The 22,673-nt window shown below is 32.4% G+C and overlaps 2 protein-coding genes and 1 pseudogene across 2 annotated transcripts; 1 reads left to right on the plus strand and 2 right to left on the minus strand.

Moving 5' to 3' along the window:
- Window positions 1-3,455: 3,455 nt before the first annotated feature.
- On the minus strand, window positions 3,456-4,319 carry LOC121220944 (putative receptor protein kinase ZmPK1). Its single transcript, XM_041100919.1, has one exon. It carries the CDS (start codon window positions 4,028-4,030, stop codon window positions 3,497-3,499), a length of 534 nt encoding a protein of 177 aa, XP_040956853.1. The 5' UTR covers window positions 4,031-4,319; the 3' UTR covers window positions 3,456-3,496.
- Window positions 4,320-7,677: 3,358 nt separating this feature from the next.
- LOC107891080 (putative receptor protein kinase ZmPK1) lies at window positions 7,678-10,403 on the minus strand (annotated as a pseudogene).
- A 10,440-nt stretch (window positions 10,404-20,843) lies between these two features.
- LOC107892499 (uncharacterized) lies at window positions 20,844-21,374 on the plus strand. The gene has a single exon (XM_016817575.1). The coding sequence runs from the start codon at window positions 20,844-20,846 to the stop codon at window positions 21,372-21,374; it is 531 nt and encodes a 176-aa protein (XP_016673064.1).
- The last annotated feature ends 1,299 nt before the right edge of the window (window positions 21,375-22,673 follow it).

Below are 22,673 nucleotides of genomic sequence, written 5' to 3' on the forward strand. Positions count from 1 at the left end.
CAAAAGCACAACCACAGTATCAAAACCAAGCTCAAGCTGCAGAAGAAGTTGAAACACAAGAAGAGCATGTTTTTTCAGCTTCATGCTTTCCAAGCTCGAGCAAAGTCAGCAAAATATGGTTGATTGACAGTGGATGTACCCACCATATGGCTTCTGAGAAGAGTATGTTCAAGGAGCTTGACACCACTTTCAAGTCCAAAGTCAGAATTGGCAATGGAGAGCTACTGGAGGCAAAAGGAAAAGGCAAGGCTTTGATAAACACTAAGTCAGGTATTAAAACCATTTTAGAGGTTCTCTATGTACCTGACATTGACCAAAACTTGCTGAGTGTTGGCCAGCTATTGGAGAAAGGTTATTCTCTGATTTTCGAAGGCAAAAATTGTTTGATCAAAAATACTGCTGGTGAAGTATTAGCCATGGTGGCTATGCAAGACAGAACCTTCATTGTTTATGTGAATCAGCTTCAGGCTAAGGCATATGCATCTCAGTCTGATGAAACAGACCTGTGGCACAGGAGAATGGGTCATGCGAATTATAATTCACTGAGTATGATGCATAAAATGGACTTGGTCAGTGACATGTCCAAAATCGAGCCAAGAGATGCTGTGTGTGAGGTCTGTCAGCTAGGCAAACAGACCAGATTACCTTTTCCAGTCAACAAAGCATGGAGAGCATAGGGAAAGCTTCAGCTTGTTCATACAGACATCTGTGGACCAATGAGGACTACCTCCTTAAATGGCAGCAAGTACTTTGTACTCTTCATTGATGATTATTCAAGGTTCTGTTGGGTGAATTTTTTAAAGCATAAGTCAGATGTTTATGATTCTTTCTGCAAATTTAAAGCCTTGGTTGAAAACCAAGCAAATTGCAAACTGAAATGCTTGAGGTCTGACAATGGATCTGAGTATGTATCTCAAAAGTTTCAAAAACTTTGTGATGATGCTGGAATTCAACACCAATTGACTACTGTGTATACACCACAGCAAAATGGTGTCTGTGAAAGAAAAAACAGAACAGTATTTGATATGGCTAGGTGTTTGTTGTTCGAGGCTAAAATGCCTAACATTTTTGGGCTGAAGCTGTGAATACAACTGTTTACCTGTTGAATAGGCTGCCAACTAATGCAGTGAAAGGTAAAACACCATTTGAAGCCTGGTTTGGACAGAAACCTTTTGTCTCACATTTGAAGGTATTTGGTTGCTTATGTTATGTGTTAGTACCTGAGGAGAAAAGAACCAAGTTGGACAGGAGGTCCATGCCAGGGGTGTTTGTTGGCTACAGCAATGTGAAGAAAGGATATAGAGTTCTTGATCCACTGACCAAGAAGGTTGTAGTGAGCAGGGATGTAAAATTCAGTGAAGGTAGTAGTTGGAAATGGGATAGAATTGAAACAAATTTGCCTGAGGCAGATCAGATTGATGTTGATTTGCAGCAAGCTAAAAATGAAGCAATAACTGAAGATGGCTATGATGATGAACCTGTTCGAGGCACCAGGACACTAGCAAACATCTATGAAAGATGTGCAGTAACTCTGGTAGAGCCTTCATGCTTTGATGAAGCTGCAAGAGAAAAGTGTTGGCAAGATGCTATGGAAGCTGAGTTTAGAATGATTCAGAAGAATGACACTTGGGAACTTGTCAATAGATCTGAAAACAGAAAAATCATAGGTGTGAAATGGGTCTATAGACTTAAGAACAATGCAGATGGCTCTCTGAACAGACATAAAGCCAGGCTGGTTGTTAAAGGGTATAGTCAGCAGCAAGGGGTTGATTTCTCTGAAACCTTTGCACCTGTTGCAAGGATGGATACTATCAGATTGCTGCTTACTTTGGCAGCTCAAAAGCACTGGAAGGTGTATCATTTAGATGTTAAGTCAGCCTTTCTAAATGGCTTTCTTAATGAAGAAATTTCCATAGAGCAACCTGAGGGTTTTAAGGTCTCTGGTGAAGAACAGAAGGTCTACAAGTTGAAAAAGGCCTTATATGGCCTAAAACAGGCTCCAAGGGCCTGGTATGAGAGGATTGATGGCTACCTAGCAAGGCTCGGGTTTACTAAGAGTGTCAATGAGCCTACACTCTATGTTAAAAAGGATCAGAAGGAAACCTTGTTAATTGTTTCCTTATATGTTGATGATCTGCTGGTCATTGGTTGCAAAGATGAACTTATAGAAGACTTCAAGAAACAAATGCAAGAAGTCTTTGAAATGACTGATCTTGGTCTGATGACCTACTTTCTTGGCATGGAGATAAAACAAGGAAGTGATGGTATTTTTATAAGTCAGCAGACATTTGCTTCCAAGGTCCTGGAGAAATTTTGCATGCTGAAATGCAAACCAGTTACTACACCTGTTGCATTGGGGGAGAAGTTGTCAAGTACCAGTGAGCATGATCGAGTAGATGAGAAAGCATATAGAAGCTTAATTGGCTGCTTACTTTATTTGACAGCAACTAGACCAGACATTGTCTATGCTGTTAGTCTTCTTTCAAGATTTATGCATTGCAGTAACATGGCTCATTTAAAGGCAGCAAAAAGGGTGTTAAGGTATGTCAAAGGAACCATCGATGCTGGTGTGAAGTTGTGGAGGACAAAGGAGCTGAAACTTGTTGGCTACTCTGATAGTGATTGGGCAGGGTCAGTTGATGACATGAGAAGTACTTCAGGTTACTTCTTTACTCTAGGCTCGAGTGTTTTTAGCTGGAGTTCAAAGAAGCAACAAACTGTTGCACAATCCACAGCAGAGGCAGAGTATATCTCAGCTGTAGCAGCAGTGAATCAGGCCATTTGGCTTAGGAAGATTTTGGATGATTTGAATGAAAGTCAAATTCAACCTACTGAGATCAGGGTGGATAATCAATCAGCTGTGGCCATAGCCAAAAATCCTGTCTTCCATGGCAAGACTAAACACTTCAAAATTAAATTTCATTTTGTTAGAGAAGCTGAGCAATCGAGGGAGATTAGCTTAGTCCATTGCAGTTCAGAAATTCAGTTGGCTGACATTTTAACCAAGCCATTGGGAGCCAACCGATTTAATGTATTGAAAGAAAAGATTGGTGTTTGTTACATACAGTCCAAGGAGGAGTGTTGAACCCGTGGCCTGCAATGCAACAGAGGACCAACATCAAATTGGTCAAAAGACCAGCAGCAAATTGTACAAGTTTAGCTGCTATACTGTTTTGTAGCAAAGAAATGGAGTTGGTTCAGTTATAGAATTAGTTTTTGAATATTTTGTTCCTATGGAATTTAGTCTAAATCTTTGTAATGAGTTAGCTAAGTTAGTAGGAAAGATTGACTGATGTAATAGCTGGTATGCCAGCTTTCTTTTGTAATCAACTTGCATTATTTTAGTATGTGTTAAGTAAGAGCAGTTAAGTTAGTAGGTAACTGTCAAACATTTTTTGTAACCTTCATATATTCAAATTTGAAAGAAAAATCATGATGACTTTCAGTTACAATTTTTGCTGAGTTTTCACATTTCAGTTTTTCTTCCTTTTTGCTTTCATTCGATTCTGCTTTTGTTTATGCTAAAAGAGTCAACAGAACCATTGAAATTCAACCAATCACTTGATAAAAACCATCCCATGTCATCTAACATAGCAATCCTAGTACTGTTAAAGTTGGTTCTCCCATTTCCAAACGCATCAAAATCAACATTAGGCCAATACACGCTTGATATATCAGGCCCATCATATACCAATCTCAAGACATTATCAGTATCAAAAAAAAAGTTGAAATATCCAGTGCCATAATTTCCTCTCCCCAGTATGGAAATCAACTTCTTACTTTTGGTAAAGCGTTGGTGAGGAAGAAGCGTATCTGTGGGGAAATCAAAGCTTTGCCAAACAACTTTACCAGATGAATTCTTAAGAACGAGATTCCCATTATCCAAAAGCTCTGCCCTTTCAACGTATGTGGTTCTGGTGTTGGCCTCCCACGTAATGGAGCCATCCACATCAGTGAGTACGAAGGCACCATCTCGATGAAGAGGAAGTTTAGAACCCTTTCCATTGACGGGTTTGTATCGGTTAGCCATCCAAGCTATCGTTTTGTCCTTGGAGCTGGTGAACCAGATTGAGAAGTAGTAAGCATTTTCACTGACACCATAAAAGCCACAGGTGAAGGTGTTGTCTGAAGATGTTAACAGGTCCGTGTCATCTTCCACTGACAAAGAAGACCCTGTCTGCAGAAAATTCTTGGGATTTCCTGAACTTGAGGGACAGAAGCATAAATAGATGACAAAAACAAGAAAAATAGTTGAACTCGAGGATGTTAAGTTTTGGGATCTCGTGGCTCTCGGATTTTAGTTTCCCAACTTCTGAGGTTGCTGCGTTAAGATTCCTATGAAGCATGGGTTTTATAGTGTGACCGCCATATTGCATTAAATGCAAGGAAAGAATTATTAATATTACATTGCCTGAAACGAAATGGAAAATTCTGCCCTTGGTCCCTACTTCTGCGAGAATGAAGGTTGAATTGCACTCTTTAGTCTCGGTGTGGAAAATCTTGGTCTCTGCCGTATCATGACCACCATTCACCAACCAGTGCTGAACCTTGCGAGATTGAAGGTTCACTTGTTCACACGGCGCTTCTGTAATAATCAACTTAATGGTAATATATGTATTTCCCGTTCAGATATTAGAAATGAATCTTCAAAACTTCCTGACCAAAAGAAAATCAATCTGAACGCAGAACTTAAACCAAATAGTTCATATCGTCTACGCTCATCGCTTATCATCCCTCGCGTCCCAAACTACAAATGAATTATATACTTCAAATAAAAAGTCAGAGTTCAATCAATTGAACTCGAATGATATGTACATTTTCCGTTGTGGACTGTTATGCAAAAAGTCAAGGTTGTAAAAAAAAAAAAAAACTTTAGCATGTAGTTACCTGCATTTGTCCATAAGAATTTAGTTGATATTTAATTCTTTTTTACTTACTTGGTTAACTTATATTCTATCTAATGGGGGAGTCAAAAACAAATTTTTGACAAAATTAAATTATATATTTTTACAATAATAAAAATAAAATTTCACCATTTTAATAGTTTGTATCTTTATCATTTTTAAAATATTAAATTAATTTTTTATTATTTTTAGGAGGCTAAAGTTCAATTTTACCATTATTAATTTAAAATTTTATAATTTATAAAGAGCCTAAATAGAAATTTTTCATTTTAAGGGAGTCGGGGGCCTTGCCAGCCCCCCTTGGCTCCGGCATTGATTCTATCACTTAGGTTGGTATCTCTGCACCGATTATGTTGGTGTGGCACTGATAGCCAATATGATGACACGTGACAATTTCACAATATGCAACATGATAAATACAAATTTAAAAATAAAAAAAATCTTAAAAATATATAAATTAATAAATAAAAGTATAATTTTTCACATTAAGAACAAATCTGGATAAACAATTGTCCAAATACATTTAAATCTAGAAACCCATTTGTCTAAATCATTCCAGATGTATGTTATTAACTTTTTTATAAAAAAAATCAGGTTATTATTATTATTTTGAAATTAAATTTTTTTAAAAAAATTAAATATTTAAATAATAATTTATATTAAGAATGAACCTAGGCAAGTAGTTGTCTATATTCAAATGTATCGTGACAATTATTTATCTAGATTCATTGTAGATGCACTTTTAGTTTTTTTTATATATTTATATAATATATATTTTATAATTTTTTATTCTTTCATACATATTTATAAAATTTTAATTTTTATTAATTTATATATTATAAATTTATATATATTTCAAAATATTATAATCTTTTTGTATATTTTAATTATATATGACTTTAAATTTTATAAATTTAAATTTTATATATTTTAAAAAATAATAATAGCCTAAAAACTTATATTTTATAAAAGAAATGTAAATATATATACTTACTAAAAAATACATCTAGAATCTTGAAACCCATCATTTGTCTAGATTCATTCTAGATGTGAAAAAATTATATTTTTATTTATTAATTTATATATTTTAAAAGATTTTAAAATTTTTGAAGTTTATTTTTGTCACGTTGCATATTGAGAGGATGCCACATGTCATTACTGTTTTAGTTTTTAGTGCCACATCGACATAAAATAACAATGTTAGTGTGAAGGTAACAACTTGGGTGGCAGAATAGAAATTCACGTACCAATTAGGTCCAAAAAAAAGTATTGGTGATAGAAAGGAAAAATGTATAGTTCCGAGTTCAATTTAATTTTTTAGGTGGATGTTAGTGGTGCTTATGGGTTGTGTAGGGCTAGGATCGGGCTAGGTTTAAGTATGATATTAATACACTTTATATTTATCCAAGCCCAACTCGACCCGAAATGTGGGTCTAAATTTTTTTCCAAGTCCGTACATATTTGTAAATGGTCAACCCAAGCTTATTTTAAGTCCATCCATATTATTTTTTAATTTTTTTAAAAAAATATGTATATTGTCTTATTTAATAATTAATAATTTTGTACATTTTTCATTTATTGTAATTTTATAATGGACATATTAATCTTTTTTAATATTTATAGTATAGTATTAAATATTACTATAGAGTTAAATTTGTGTGTTATAAATTATATAATATACAAAAATAGCATAATATAATATATTTTAAACATTGAAAATGGGCCTAGTCGGGTTTAAGTCTTGAATGTTAAAGCTCGAGCTCTAACCATATTTTAAACAAGCCTTTTTTTTTTGTCCAATCACTTTCACATTTCGAGATCTTAGGCAGGTAGCTCGGCCATGAATAGAACTAATGAATGCTTATAGTATTTACCATGTTAGTGCTGGGTTGTTAATTTAGTTGTATGTTAAGTTCCAATTAACTGGAAAAAAATAAAAGAGTCAACAACTAATTGATTATGCCACTTCAAAAAAAAAAAAAAAAACTAATTGGTTATGCACTTCAAAATCTCTACTTATATTTATGGAGTACTGCTAAGAGATTAATCCATTATAGTTCAACAACACGAGAGATGAATTAAACTAAACTCACTAAACTCGTTATAGACTCGACCTTATACAATTATTATCTAGATTCAACTATCCCACTTGACATTTCTCTTATGAAAGCTTAAACCAAACTAGTGAAACAGTTTGTTTTAAAAAAAAAACTTATAAATGTTGCTCACAATGAATAGAATTGAGCTCTTTGTTCACACACTAAAAACAAGAGTCAAGCCTTTTAAGACTTTTGAACTGACCTAGTATGATTGCCCTAAACTGTTGAAGTTACGTCCCAATTAAACTCGTTGTTATAGTATGAAATAAAAGAAGTTTTCTTCACTTTTAACTTCTCCATTTATATGTCATGTACCTCAACATGCTAAATGTCGATCCACTACCATCATAGCACATGAGTATACGTGCATAATTATTCACTTATTAATTTAATTAATTAAAATAAAATAATCATTTAATACTATCATTTAATTATTTAAGTTTAATATAAATTTTTATTATTTATCTCTTAATTAATTTAAACTATTTAAAGAAAAATAAATTTAGTGCAATATGCCATGTTATCATTTTAACCCAATATTGACCCATGATAAATTTGGCTTCACATGTTTCACTGTATAATTAATTTGGAAATTTTCTTCATCTACACATACAAGTATTCATTAATGGTAAGAGAATGTTTATAATTCATTATAACCTACACCCACACATATGTATTTGAATAAATTAATTAGTGACTTAAATTTTCAATAATTAATTGGGGACTCATATCGCATAAAACAAGTTGTTCTTTTTATTGATTTATTGTTACAGCTTAAGTACGCCTACCATTCTCTGATTTGATTGTGGATCTTAACTGCATCTTCACATTCTAGTAGAGTTTGAACTATGGAATCCATTGTTGGTCTCTTACTTCTATTTTCATCCACACAAGATATTCCAATTTCAACCATTTTCTCAGCTTGAATTCTGCTGAAATGTCCATTTAATCTTTTGTCCACAGTATCCTCAACCCAGGCCCTCTCCTCAACTTGCATTTTTCTTTTCACTACCTTAATGAATCTTGTTAATTCAGTTTCCTGCTCATCGCCATCCTCCACCACCCAGTGAGAGAGTCGAATGCCCTTCACCAACTCCAAAATCACGACCCCGTAGCTATAGACGTCAACTTTTGCAGTGATCGGAAGGTTTAATGCCCAATCAGGAGCCATGTACCCTTTTGTTCCTCGGATTCGAGACATTTCCGAATTATTACGATCCCTTTCAGACAGCTTTGCTAGTCCAAAATCCGAAATCTTGGGTTCAAATTCACCATCCAAGAGTATGTTTTCAGGTTTCACGTCACAATGAATAACCCATTCTAAGCACTCATGGTGAAGGTAGGCCAAACCTTTAGCTGTCCCTAAGGCAACTTTAAACCTCTCATTCCATCCAAGAACGTTACCCGAAAAGAGATGTTTGTCCAAAGACCGATTTTCTACGTACTCATAGACCAAAAGTCTATGTTTGGGTTCTAAACAAAATCCCCACATTCTCACAAGGTTCATGTGGTTGATCTTTCCAATTATGCTCACTTCTACCCAGAAAACTTCCTCTGTTAGATGAGCATCTCCCAATTTCTTGACCGCCACCACCCTTTCATCCGCCAACACACCCTTAAATACAACCCCGGAAGCTCCTCTTCCCAGCTCTTTCTGGAAGTTCTTAGTTGCCTTCTTGAGCTCCATATAGCTGAACTTCCTGAAATGATTAGATAATACACGATATCCTTCTTCCACCATAGCTGGAATGCCACTTTTTCTAAAAAGAAACCACCAACCTGATACGAAGAAAAGCATTTCAATTGCACCAATAACAGAGGCAAATGAGTATAGATAAACCCATGTCACCCTTCTTGCTCTGGTTTCTAACGTAGAAGAAGAGCCTAAGCCTATCGTTACTGTGGTTTCACCTAACTTGCATGTATGATTAGTGCCATTGAGAACGATGACTTCTGATGTTTCTATACTCAAAGGGAGCTTTAAATACAAGGCACCTGGGAAATTTGGAGACTCGTAGCCATTGAAAAGTTCAACTTTAGTGAAACATTTTCCGTCCCCTGTTAGCCTGTAGCTAAATGCATTACACTGGCAATCTTCCAAGCATTTCATCTTGCAAGATTCTAATGTTATGCCTGGACTGTAAGAGGAATCGAATCCATAAAAGTCCACATATCGCATCTTCACGAATTTCACCTGCTGAGGGGACTTTGAAGAACAGATTCGACTGAACCTAGGCTTCCAACCTTTGTTCCAATTACTTGGATCGGCCATCTCATATCCAGGAGGGCATGAACATTTAGGTTCTGGTGTGTAAACACAGATCCCATTCCTCCCACAAAGTCCATGCACCGAACAAAGTTGCCTAACTGCTTCCCATCTGATGGTCCATAATCCTGACGCGATATTCAAGCTATAAAGCCTGAGGTTACCATCGTAATCCATGGTCAGCCTCCTTCTGATCCCAAAACCCGAGTCAGAACCATTGAAATTCAACCAATCACTTGATAAAAACCATCCCATGTCATCTAACATAGCAATCCTAGTACTGTTAAAGTTGGTTCTCCCATTTCCAAACGCATCAAAATCAACATTAGGCCAATACACGCTTGATATATCAGGCCCATCATATACCAATCTCAAGACATTATCAGTATCAAAAAAAAGTTGAAATATCCAGTGCCATAATTTCCTCTCCCCAGTATGGAAATCAACTTCTTACTTTTGGTAAAGCGTTGGTGAGGAAGAAGCGTATCTGTGGGGAAATCAAAGCTTTGCCAAACAACTTTACCAGATGAATTCTTAAGAACGAGATTCCCATTATCCAAAAGCTCTGCCCTTTCAAGGTATGTGGTTCTGGTGTTGGCCTCCCACGTAATGGAGCCATCCACATCAGTGAGTACGAAGGCACCATCTCGATGAAGAGAAAGTTTAGAGCCCTTTCCATTGACGGGTTTGTCTCGGTTAGCCATCCAAGCAACCGTTTTGTCCTTGGAGTTGGTGAACCAGATTGAGAAGTAGTAAGCATTTTCACCAACACCATAAAAGCCACAGGTGAAGGTGTTGTCTGAAGATGTTCACATGTCCGTGTCATCTTCCACTGACAGAGAAGACCCTGTCTGCAGAAAATTCTTGGGATTTCCTGAACTTGAGGGACAGAAGCATAAATAGATGACAAAAACAAGAAAAATGGTTGAACTCGAGGATGTTAAGGTTTGGGATCTCATGGCCGTCGGATTTGGTTTCAGAGCAGAACTAATGAGGTTGCTGCATTAAGATTGTTATGAAGCATGGATTTTTTATAATGTGACCGCCAAAGATAGAAATTTCTTCATATTACATTGCCCGAAAGGGAATGGAAAGTTAGGTTGGACTCTTATCCAGCGTGATTGGCTGTCATGAGTCTGAGTCTGGAAAGTCAATCTTGGTCTTCTTTACGAGACGACGGCCATATATCATCATCAGCAACCATTACCTAAGCTTCCCTTTGTTTTATACAATATCCTCGTGCCTACCAAAAGCTAGCACGTTTTAAACTTGTTAAGGGTACATTATTTCGTTGATCCGTGAGATTGGTTTTAATGAAATTAAAATTAGTGTTAATAGCAACGCGTAAACATAAAAAGAAAAAATTAGTATTAATTTTTAGCATGTTTTAGTACATGGATTAATTATAAATTAATTCAGTTAGTAATATTTAATCATTTTTATAATTTATTTTTAGTAAAGAAAAGAAATTTTTTTGCTTTTTTTTACTTATATTTCTAATTTAAAATTTAAATTTGTATGAACTATTTTTTATTTTATTTCGAATTACTGTAGTATTATATGTTCCACATATAAATTATCGAATTGATGATTTTATTAATTTTTTTGCACTAGAATTTGATAAATGATTGATCTTGAAGCAAGTAATTTGATTATCGAGTTTAATATTAAATAATTTAGTTAACTCCTTAAATTCAAAAACATACAAAAATTAAATTATAAAGGTATAAAATTTAAAATTATACCACAACCACCCACTTGTAGCTATAAAATTATAAAACTAAAGTATAAAAAATTAAATAAAAAAAGAAAGAAAGAAAGTTAAAAGTCATGATTAAAACAAGGTGTCGCCCGATATTTTGGCGTCACCCCTTTTTAAATAAAATATTGTTTTTATAGGTGATGAAAGTTGGCGACACCAATTTTTTACTGTTCAAAGTAACTTATTCTGGTAAATAATTTTCTTTTCATCCCATTTTCGTAATTATTTTTTTCATATTATTATTGTAAAAAACCCTTATACAAGGAAACATAAAAAATAAGATTTTTTACAATGTTTTAGTATATAGGTTAACAATAAATTAATTTAGTTGGCAATCTTTAGCCAGTTCCATAACTTATTTCTAATAAAGGAGAGGAAAATTTTTTGCTTATTTTTTAGAATTCTTATTTTTACAAGAGCTTTTATTTTTTTTAATTTAAAGTTTATATTTATATTAACTATTATTTAGTTTATGTTTAACTATTTTAACACATAGGTAAGAGATGAATTTTTTTCCTGTATTATTACATTAATAACTAAACAATACAACGTAAACTATGAACACAACAAATTTAAAATAAAAAAAAACACAACAAATTTAAACAGAAAGTGTTGTTAATTTTTTAATTTAATTAATCATAATTTTATAATAAAATCGAGTGGAGTTAAATTAAAATTAAGCAAACAATTAATTTTAAGGTTTGGATTCGAGGCGAGTAATTTTTTTTTTAATATCAAAATTGAGAGATAACTATAAACGAGACTTGCAAAAAGTCCAACTTACCTACCCATTTGCCATCATTACGCGTGTCTACCCGACTACTAAACAGCATCATTCATGACTGCCGGCTAGTCCAGAGGTACTTCATTATTATCCCGTTTCCAGACCGCCGGCAACTAAGAATCCACGGAAAGACTTCCGAGCACTAATTTGATTGCTTTCACATTGCACTAAAAGCAATGCTGATCTTTGTGCTGTCATCATCGACGTGCAAAATCAAATGCCCGTTCCTGTCTATTTGTGCTTTGTGGGATTCTGCAACTAATTCTCGGGGTTAATTAAATATTGTTCTTCCTTTTCACATTTTTGTTAATCTCTTATAACCTAAAAATTTTGTAAAAATATGGAAAAGCTTTTATCCACCCCTTGCAATGTGACAGAAAATAGATTTTTTTTAAATTATTAAATCCCATGATATCTAATAATTGTATTAAGCCTTAATTAAATTTGGAATCGAATTAGATTAAACTCTTAAATAAGGGACAAATTGTTTCAATATTTTTTTTCATTCACAGAATTTTAAAATTAAACCTTAAATTTTAAAGTCAAAATGTTATTTAAAAACATATTAAAAATATTTTAAAATTTTATTTTAATTACAATAATTTTGTGCATCCCACAAGTAAAAGAAACAAATTAATATATAACCAAAGTCTTTACAAAAAATATTATTATGTGGACTATCTATCTAAAATCTAAAATAATGCAATGTCTTTTATTTAATTAATTTTTACAATAAAATATATTATGTGAAATATCTATCTTTCAACGTGCAATATAAAATAATGCCATAGGTCTTTTATTTATTTATTTATTTTACAAAAAAAAAATTATGTGGACTATCTTTCAACATACAATCTACAATAATGCCACAGGTATTTTATTTAATTATTTTGATTTGTTTTAAATTTTAAAATATTTTATATAATTAATATATTTTATTTTATTTTTTAAAGGGAAATTTATTAGTTTATTTTATGAATGGGATCATACAAATCAAAAAGAAAATAACACACTTGTCATATACTATGAAAATCAAGCTCCATCAACACTACAAATGCTTCAACCTCAACATTAGTATAACATTATGGCACATTGGCAATTGGCTCTGTCACAACTCAAGCACGACTTATTTGAAGTGATTGCAAACACTTAATGCGAAAAGGAAATCAGCCTTGGATGGTCCAAAGCGACAAGAAAAAATCGATAAAAAAACCGAGCATCCATCAAACTAGAGAGGACGGTGACAAAATTATCCTAAAATCACTTGTAAAAGCAAGACTAGAAAAATGCCACAAGATTAAATAAAAACTTTTAAAAGTGAAAACTTATTGAAAAAAAAATTTCTTCATCAATAGATTTTATTTTAAAAAATAAAAATATATAAAAATAAAACTAAAAGCTAAATCAATTAAAATATATAGTGGTCCTTAGAAAATAACACCCTACACATGTTATAGTTGTTATTAAACTACAACCACATTTGAAAACCATAGCCCCCACTTGTAGTATTCACAAATTTAAATTTTAACTTTATATTTTTATTTTTATTTTTATTTTTAAGAATTTAATTTATTTTTTAAAATTTTAAATTAAGGCTTGATTGTTAACACAATTAATTTTATTATTTTGTTAAATTTATTGGTGTGTTTTTAAAAAGAAGATATATTCAAATGACATAATAAACTTAAATTTAATAAAATGGTTTTAACAATATTAACATTAAATCTTAATTTTAAATTTCGAAAAAAAATTAAAATGAAAAATAAAAAATTTAAATTTAAATATGCGAAAAGTTCAATGAAGTGATCTTGAAATATTTTAACCATTAAATAAAATGAAAATGTAACATGCGGGCGAATCAGTTGAACTTGAATAATATTATATGCATTTTTCATCGCGAACTAAATGGATGTTATTCAGTGTCAGCGAGCCCATTAATTTTCTTAATCTGTGTTCCAACCCATGAGCACAACGATTTGATTTTATAGTCAATGCTCTTGGTACAACTATAACAAAATTCACACCACCATCTCTCATTCTTTAATGACAGAAATGAGAACATTACAACATTCCGAACAGGGTACACTTGACCCATGTTAAAACCCCAACAAATAAATACATTTACACATTGGGTTGAAAAATGAAAATGGTTGAACTCTATGGCTGACCCTTGCATTTGAGACTAGCCATCCTCCGAGATCTTCAATAGCCTTGCCTGTTTCTAGGCAAATCAATGTAAGTTCGGAGTCTATTCCGGTCTAGTTGATACCCGCATTAGAAGAACAAATTAACCCGAAATTTTCACTCCACTCCCAACTATTCTTTACTAGGGGTGTGCAAAAAAATTCAATATTGAAAAGATCGAATTTATTCGATTTTTCGGTTTAATCAATTTTTATGTTCGATTTAATTAGTTTATTTGGTTGATTTTCGGTTTTGACATTTTAAGCTAAATAAGCCATAACCTATAAGACCAAAAGCTCATAACCCATTTATATATCCAAACCCAAATTTAAACCTTAAACCCAAATACCTATTAAAACTTAATACTCTTAAAAGCCTAAACCCATTAATATTTAAAACCCAAATTAATAGTTTAATTTTTTTATTTAATATATAAAAAAGACCCAAATTGATATACACTTATTAATAACAATAGAAGATATGGAAATTGTATATTCACCATATAAGAAAACAAATAGTTTTTGAGTTCATCCAAATTGTTTGGTTTAAATTTTTAATATTTTTTATAATGAACTTGAAATAAAAATAAAATTAAAAGTACCATGATATACTAAATTGAAGAAAGAAGATAATTATGTGAAAAAAATTTAAAAAATAAAATTATAAATACCTCAATTAGAATTTTTGGTTCGATTTATTCGATTTTACTCCCTAAATCAATTCAGTTTATATGGATAATTTAGTTTATTCGATTTTAGGTATAAAAAATCAAACCGACCGAATGCTAAACCTTATTCTTTGCAACTTTAAAATTATATTTATAAAAAAGATATATGAAAGATCAAATTCTCTTGCAAAATCTAAGACATGAACAACAATCTTCATCAAAATAATGATACTAATGGCAAGTTAATGTCCCACAACTCAATTTTAAAACCAATAATATGAAGCTTCTTCTTCCCTACATTAATAAATAAGAGATATGAAAGATTAAATTCTCCAGCAAAATCTAATACATGAATAGCAATACTGATATTATTATGATCAACTTCATCAAAATAATGGTACAATAAAAGAACTAATGTAACATCCCCACTTAAAAAATAATAATTATTATGGTAAAAGTCCATAAATAAGTTATTTATAAATAAATAGTAGTATAAGAAATTATGATCACTTTTAAAAGAAACTGTCAGACATGAAAACATAGAAAATTATTTGTAGCACCATGTGGTTAAGTTAAAAATTTAATATTGAGTTCGGGGACTAAATTGAATAAGTTGAGAAAGTATAAAGATTAAAGTGCAATTATCCTAATTTTATTTCGATGGAAAAGACTTAATGACAATTTTGCCATTACTAAAAAAAATCAATTGTTTCATGATGTCTTTTAAATAATATTTTATTAATTAATATTATAATACATAAAAAGAGTGAAAGATGTTCATCTTTCTCATCTTTCTTTCTTTTTACAAAAACAAAGGGGGGAAGAAAAAAAAATTTCTGTCATCATTTTCCTTCAAGTTCAAGTATGAAGTATGGTTTTTCTTCAAAATTTTCATAGAGTTTGAACCTTTGAACCATGTTTTATATATATATATATATACCAATAATTTTTTATTTTATCAAGTACATTGAAAGTTGTCATTAAATGACATGGATGAAAACTTAGAAAACTTAAGTGAAATATATACATTTTTGGATAGGAAACGATTAGAAGATGAATTCTAGTTTGTTAGAAGTGTGAAGAAGAAATAAAAACAGATGGAAAGTTTGCTTGATACATTTGACCATGGCACAGGGAAAGTAGAGAACCTTAGCCACTTTGTGTAATATTGGTGCTAAATGATAGCTTGTGAAGCAGTGAGTATTCTGGTGAAGACAAAATTAAAAACAGATAATCGAGTCGAAAGGAATGCGAATTTTGGACTAGGAAACTTGTCAACTTGATTAACCATGCATATTTAAGTTTGTTTTAATTAGTTTTAGTATTAGAATAGATATGACATTGTTTTGTATTCAATTGCTTCTATTGTAGCTAAAAACGAAGTGAGCATCTTAAAGGAGAAAGGCTAAGAGAATGAGTAAAGCCATTAAAACTTCGGTTTGTGTTAATATTTTATTTTCATTACATAATATTTGTTTTAATATTTATTTTACTATGATTAGCTATATAAATTTTATTTTCATGAATTCTAAATAATTTGATTAGTATTTAAAAAAATTATGTTTTGAATTGAAAACTATGATTTCAATGATAAAATTAGTAAATTCATGATTTCGAGTTGAATTTGAATATTAAGATTTAAAATGGTTGGACAAACAAATGTGTAGTATATTTTGTATTGTGACATATGATTTGAAAATGAAATGAAATTAAAATGAGAATAATATGAAAATAGAATTGAACTGAAACAGATCATGAAACTTGATTTTTACTCCGCTATATTAAGTTAGTCTAAATCAGATATGTTGGCATGCCACAGAGTCTTTATATAAGAGTATTTAGATCTCCCTAATTCCCAGAGGGTCGAGGGAGGAAAGATCAAATTGGTCAATTTTTATTATTGTTAGCTCCAATTCTCAAAGGGTTGTGGGCAGCCCCAATTCCCAGAGGGTCGTGGACTACTCTGATAGCCATCATTGCCGAACAACTCCTGGTGGTGGATTCATGTATCTGGTTATGAGTCTAAATTTTAGTACGGGGTCTAAATTAAAAGAAAAGCAAAAAAAAAGTTGAATTTATTTAAATTTTCATATTGTGCAAATTAAATTAATAACATGATTTTGAATTTGATAAAAAAACTTTTTTTACTCGGTTTGTCAATATCGTAATATTAAAGTTTATTAGTATTAGATTTTTCTTTTATTGTGATATTATTAATGATATTTATCATCATGTTTTAATTTATTTCTATCAATGAATTTATGTCCAATACTTATGTAATGATTTATATGATATCAGCACTACTGATCATAAAAATTTCTCAATATGCAGTTTGTCTATTTTTCCGTGCCCAGGTGATTAGGTTCGGTAGGTCATTCTAGTAGCATCCGAAGAATCGAATATCAGCTCAAATAATGTTGGTGAAAATTTACTTTATAGTTGATATAAATTTCATGTACCTAGGCTTGTATATATATAATATTGTGTCGTAAACTGAATTAAATATTTTCATTATGTTTTCTTTACTAGTACTTTATAACTAACGTTTTGAGGAAATAGTAAAGCGTAGAAATCTAGTTTATTGGTATGTTTTGAGAAATCGAAGTGTTGGGAATTGACTTGTGAGATTATATGAATGTGAATATATTGTGAAATCTAAATTTTTGTAGAGGATTTTTACGTAAAATAGGCAAAAATGCTATCGAAAGTTTTATAAAATAATTTTATCACTACGTTTCCTTTTCAAAAGAAAAAATAATATACAAAAAAATAAGTTAATTCGACAATGGAATATATCATTTTATATTCGAATCCAACAACTCAATCAAGCATAATGTGTCACAACTAATAACAAGCCGATGTCCCCCACCTCAATTTTAAAGCCAATAAGATGAAGCTTCTTCTTCCCTACATGCCAAAGTTTAAGGGCGTAACCCACGCTTGAAATATAAATCGAGACAAGTTCATCACTAGCAACATCAGGCATGGCAAGAGGAATGGAAGCTTTGAGGCGCAATAATCAATCATTGAGACTTGATATTAAAGATATAGATTAGATCTTTTGCTCTAATAATCTCGTAACACATGAGGTTATAAGAGCCAACCTTCCTACCAATTTTAAATACCAGGAAATTTATGAGTGAAATAAAGACTCAACTACTCATCTATGATGATTACATTAACATGAAATCTCTAACGCTTGGAAATATAAAGCTTTTCCAACCATGAGAGGGGGTGCGAATTGGTACTTGGAGCTATATCTATAAGTTTAATAATAATTATAATTGGATCACTAGAGTGTGGTTTATGCGTGGTGTGGGTTTTTTACCCAAATATATTTTTAAAAAAAATTAAATACCTAAATAGGTTGTCAGTTAGATTAATTACCGAAATTATATTTTTTTAATAGCGCCTATCTGACAGGCGCAAATTAATTTTTTATATTAAAATTATTTTTTTATTTAATAAAATATTATTAATTTTTTTCCCGGATCAGTAATAACCCGGGTATAGATGCAAAATACAGGTTGCGGGTATTTGATAGGCGCGACTAGTTAAGCCTATCTCAGAGGCGTGACTAGTTGAGCTTATCTGGCAGGCGTGACTAGTTGAGCCTATCTAACAGGAGTGACTAGTTGTGCCTAACTCAGAGGCGCGAATGGTGGGGCCTACTGTTGCTTATTTTTCCCCTATATATACCCCGAAAATCAAATGAGCACAGACAAAAAATTTAGCAGAGGAACAAACACAAAATTTAGCAGAACGGAAATAAGAAGATAGGGAGAAGAAAAAAAGAAAGGAAAACAAGAAGAAGGATAAGGTATTTTGGTTTATTTCTTTTTAAATAAAATGTAGAGTCTTGTTAGTAATTTTATTATTTGAAAGTTATTTTGTTAGGTTATTAATTTTTTTAGCTTCTGAATGAAAAATTTTGCATTAAAAATTTTGCATTAAAAATTTTATATATATTTTTTTACATTTCAAAACTGTTTTAAGAATTTTAAAATTTTTTTAATAGATCTAGTATTGAATATGGAGAATCAGTTTTTTGTATGTGTTTATTTCGATGGAAAATTTTTGACAACCGTGGGATGTATATTTGAATGTCGTAAACAAGTAGCAATGAGATTTAATAGAAGTATCTCGTTTGATGATATGAAGGAAAAAAATTAGTGAAAAAATTTATAAACGTTGTGGGAGAAGGATATCAAAACTTTTCTACAAGTTTCCAGTTTCGATGGATCCAATAAAATTTACCGAAATGAAACTTGTAGATAATGAAGACGTGGAGACAATGGTTGTTCTTTATTGTGGGACTCGGAGCAACCAAAATGCACCGATTCAGTTATTTGCTGAGTTAGCTGGTGTGGAGGCAACTAAAGATCCCACACCATGAGGTGAAGAAGATAGAGTTCAAGAGCTGTGTATGGTGGTTCCGATATCGTATATTGATAGTCAATCAACTATACACGGGATCGATATTGATCTTAATGCTGCACCCGAGACTGATGTGGTTGGTGATGATGTATACTATAGTAGTGATCTTGTTGATCACGAAGTCGATAGTGAGAGTGATCCCGATGTGGACGAGGCCCCGGATGATATTGACGACGAAGGCATGAATGAGGATGGAAACGTTAACGTATCTTCAGTCAGAAATTAGATTTGTCGTAGTGTGATACACAATAATCCTGAGGTACACATGTCTCGGATAGACCCCGATGCGGCGCGGGTAGCCGAGTTTTCGGAGTACCCTGAAATACTACCTGCTTACCGGATGGCCGTATATTTTGATCTTGAGGAGTTGCTCGTGGGCCAAAGATTCGAAAGTAAGGAAGAATGCGTATTTGCCATTAAGCGGTATAGGATGAATATATCAGTAGACTACAAAGTCACCGTGTTTAAACCAACATTATATATTAGAGAGTGTTTGAGGTCGGCAGAAGGCTGCAATTGGCGGATACAAGCTGCATTTATTAAGAAGTCGTAGATGTGGGAGATATGAAAATTTATTGGGCCTCACATATGCACTTCAACATGTATGACAGAAGATCATCGAAAACTTGACTCCAAAACTATCTGTACATGCATCATGCCAATGGTGAAAGACATGCCGACCATTAAAATTTCGGTACTAATTACCGAAATGCAAGCATGATTCCAGTATCGAGTATCATACCGGAAGGCATAGATAGCTAAACAGATGGCAATGGAGCAATTGTACGGAGATTTCGATGCATCGTACAATGAGTTACAGGGATGGATAGTCGCTATGAAGGAACACGTGCCAGAGATTGTCATTGAGTTGTAGACACGACCTTATTACGGGCCGGATGACCAACTACAATTGAGAAAAAGAATTTTCCATCGGATGTTCTAGACGTTTGATCTATGTGTGCTCACATTTCCCCACTGCAAACCATTTGTGCAAGTAGATGGAACTTGGCTATATGGAAAATACATACAGATCCTACTTCTTGCGGTTGCTCAAGACGGCAACAAGAACGTGCTCCCGATAGTATTTGCCATCGTCAATAAGGAGAACATGGAATCGTGGGAATTCTTCCTTACAAACCTGCGGATGTATGTTATTAGCAACGATAATATTTGTATCATCTTCGATAGAGGGAAATTATTAATTGCAGCCATTAGGCGTTCCAATGTACCATGGATATCCGTTTACTGCATCTGACACATCGCGGCTAACTTCCAGCGAGATTATAAGAATGCAGACTGGAAGAGACAAGTTGTGAGAATGAGTAAAGAATTACCTTATCTTTTCAATATAAGTTTTAATGTTTTAGAGCAATACTGTAACTTATATTTTCTTAATACATATGCAGCGCACGAGCTAGAGCCACACATTTTTCGTCAAAGAATGGCCCGACTTGAGAGTGACATGGAGGGTCAAATGAACACATCGTTCCGGCAGTGGTTGGGTACCATGGAGCCGTAGAATGGGTTCAAAGTTTTGATGAGGGCTTTTGTTATGGTCAAATGACTACAAACTTGGTGGAGGGGATCAACGCTGTGTTGTTAAAAACACGACATCTTTCGATTTCATCTGTCTTCTCAGCTACGTTTTACAGGTTGGCTACCTTGATACCAAGAATGGGTCAGCAACAAGTCAACCAGATAGAGGTGGGACACGTGTTTGTCGAAGATGTTAGGGATGCAATGGTTGCAAACTGTCGGATGGCGAGGTCGATGGCAATAGAAGTATATTCACAACGTAATGAAACGTTTCGAGTTCTAGAGACCATCAGTCGTCGACCCTATATACCACCTAGGTCCTACAGAGTTGATCTCCGAAACAGACAGTGCGACTGTAGGAGGCTTCAAACACTTCATTATCCATGTGCACATGTCGTGGCAGTTTGTGCTAAAGTTTTGCTCAATGTAGAACAGTTTATCGATGAAGTGTACACCGTCAAACACACGTTGCGTGTATGGGAGAACGAGTTCCCCGTGCTTCCTAACTTATCTTGGGAGGTACCTTCGACGACCTTCGAGCTTGTCCTAGACAAAGGGTTGCATAGGAACCCAAAAGGTCGTCCGCAATCATCCAGAATCCATAATGAAATGGACATTAGGGAGAAATCCGACGGGAAGCTGTGTGACGTATGTAGATTAGCCGGTCATAATCGGAGTAAATGCCCGCTCCGAAACTACCATGTTGGACAATCATCTCATTCGGGTGGAAATTGAGATGTAGTTCATTACATGTTGAGAGGATTGAATCACAAATTTGTCTACAATTTGTTGCAGTTAATCTAATTTGACTTACATAGTTAGTATAAAGTTTATTTATTGAAATTGCAAAATAATAAAAAAAACCATAAAATTGATAAATAAGATGGCAAAAAAGTCATTATATAAATACAAAGTTGACTATTTAAATTGCAAAAAAAATTAAATTGATAAATAAAATGCCAAAAAAATGAAATGTGTGGGTCTCCGGACACCATCGCTCGACTAAAGCAAAAATCAAGTTGTATCGCAGATCAAAAGTCCAGATCAATGCTGCTGATCTGAACCCGGCTAACTCTAAGTATGGTATTAGGCGTTCATCTGGCAGAAACCCTACACTATTAACACGACCCCTCAATACGCAGTACGGACCCTGACATTATTAAATTAGCAAAATAATTAATACAATATAATTTAATTCAGCAAATAACATGAGTATCAAATAAAAATTTTATTACCATCTTAGTAATAGTACTTGATATGTGATTATTATTAATCAAAGAACTCATTTGCTGCAAATTTGCAATTAAAAAAATGAATTCATTTAATTTGTTTTCAAAAATACAATAAATTATTTCAAATTTCAAAAACAAAACACGATAAATATCTAATAATTTCCCATAATTTACCTACAATAAAAAAACTTATGTTAGATTACAATAATAATATAATTAAAATTAATATAAACTATCTAAACATAAAAACATACGAATTAAAAAAATAAAAATAGAAACAGATACATACCCGAGTAGTTTATTTCAAGCAACCTATAAAATTATATAACAACAAATTTAATCAACATTTTAATAAATCAATAAAAATTGTTAAATAAATAAATAAAATTAAATAAAATTACATTATATAAAAATTACATTAAAAAATCACAAAATAGTAAACTAAACACTAACAATTTATATAACCTAATCATAAATTATTAGTAAAATAACTATAAAATTATTTTAAAAAAAATACATTACTAAAAAATCACAAAACACATAACTAATATAGATTGAAAAAATGTTTACATAATCTATCAAGGTTAATTTTCTCCCTTAAAATACTTATGCCAACAATATGTTCATGTATAAAATAAATTCATGTACATGCATTTAACTTTGAACATTGATATTTGTGGGTGTTATGATTAAACATGGACAAATTGATATCCAAGTTGATATAAAAAAAATTAAATGAGTTAACAGCAACTATTAACATACCAATACTTAACAGTAACTTAAAAAAAATTAAATGAGCTTA

The sequence above is a fragment of the Gossypium hirsutum genome, chromosome D09 (genome assembly GCF_007990345.1).
Source record: "Gossypium hirsutum isolate 1008001.06 chromosome D09, Gossypium_hirsutum_v2.1, whole genome shotgun sequence".
Classification (NCBI taxonomy): domain Eukaryota; kingdom Viridiplantae; phylum Streptophyta; class Magnoliopsida; order Malvales; family Malvaceae; genus Gossypium; species Gossypium hirsutum.

What these genes read in the sequence shown, in the direction of transcription:
- LOC121220944 (XM_041100919.1), bottom strand. Translation starts at nt 4,030, where the DNA reads ATGGCTAACCGATACAAACCCGTCAATGGAAAGGGTTCTAAACTTCCT.
- LOC107892499 (XM_016817575.1), top strand. Translation starts at nt 20,844, where the DNA reads ATGGTTGCAAACTGTCGGATGGCGAGGTCGATGGCAATAGAAGTATAT.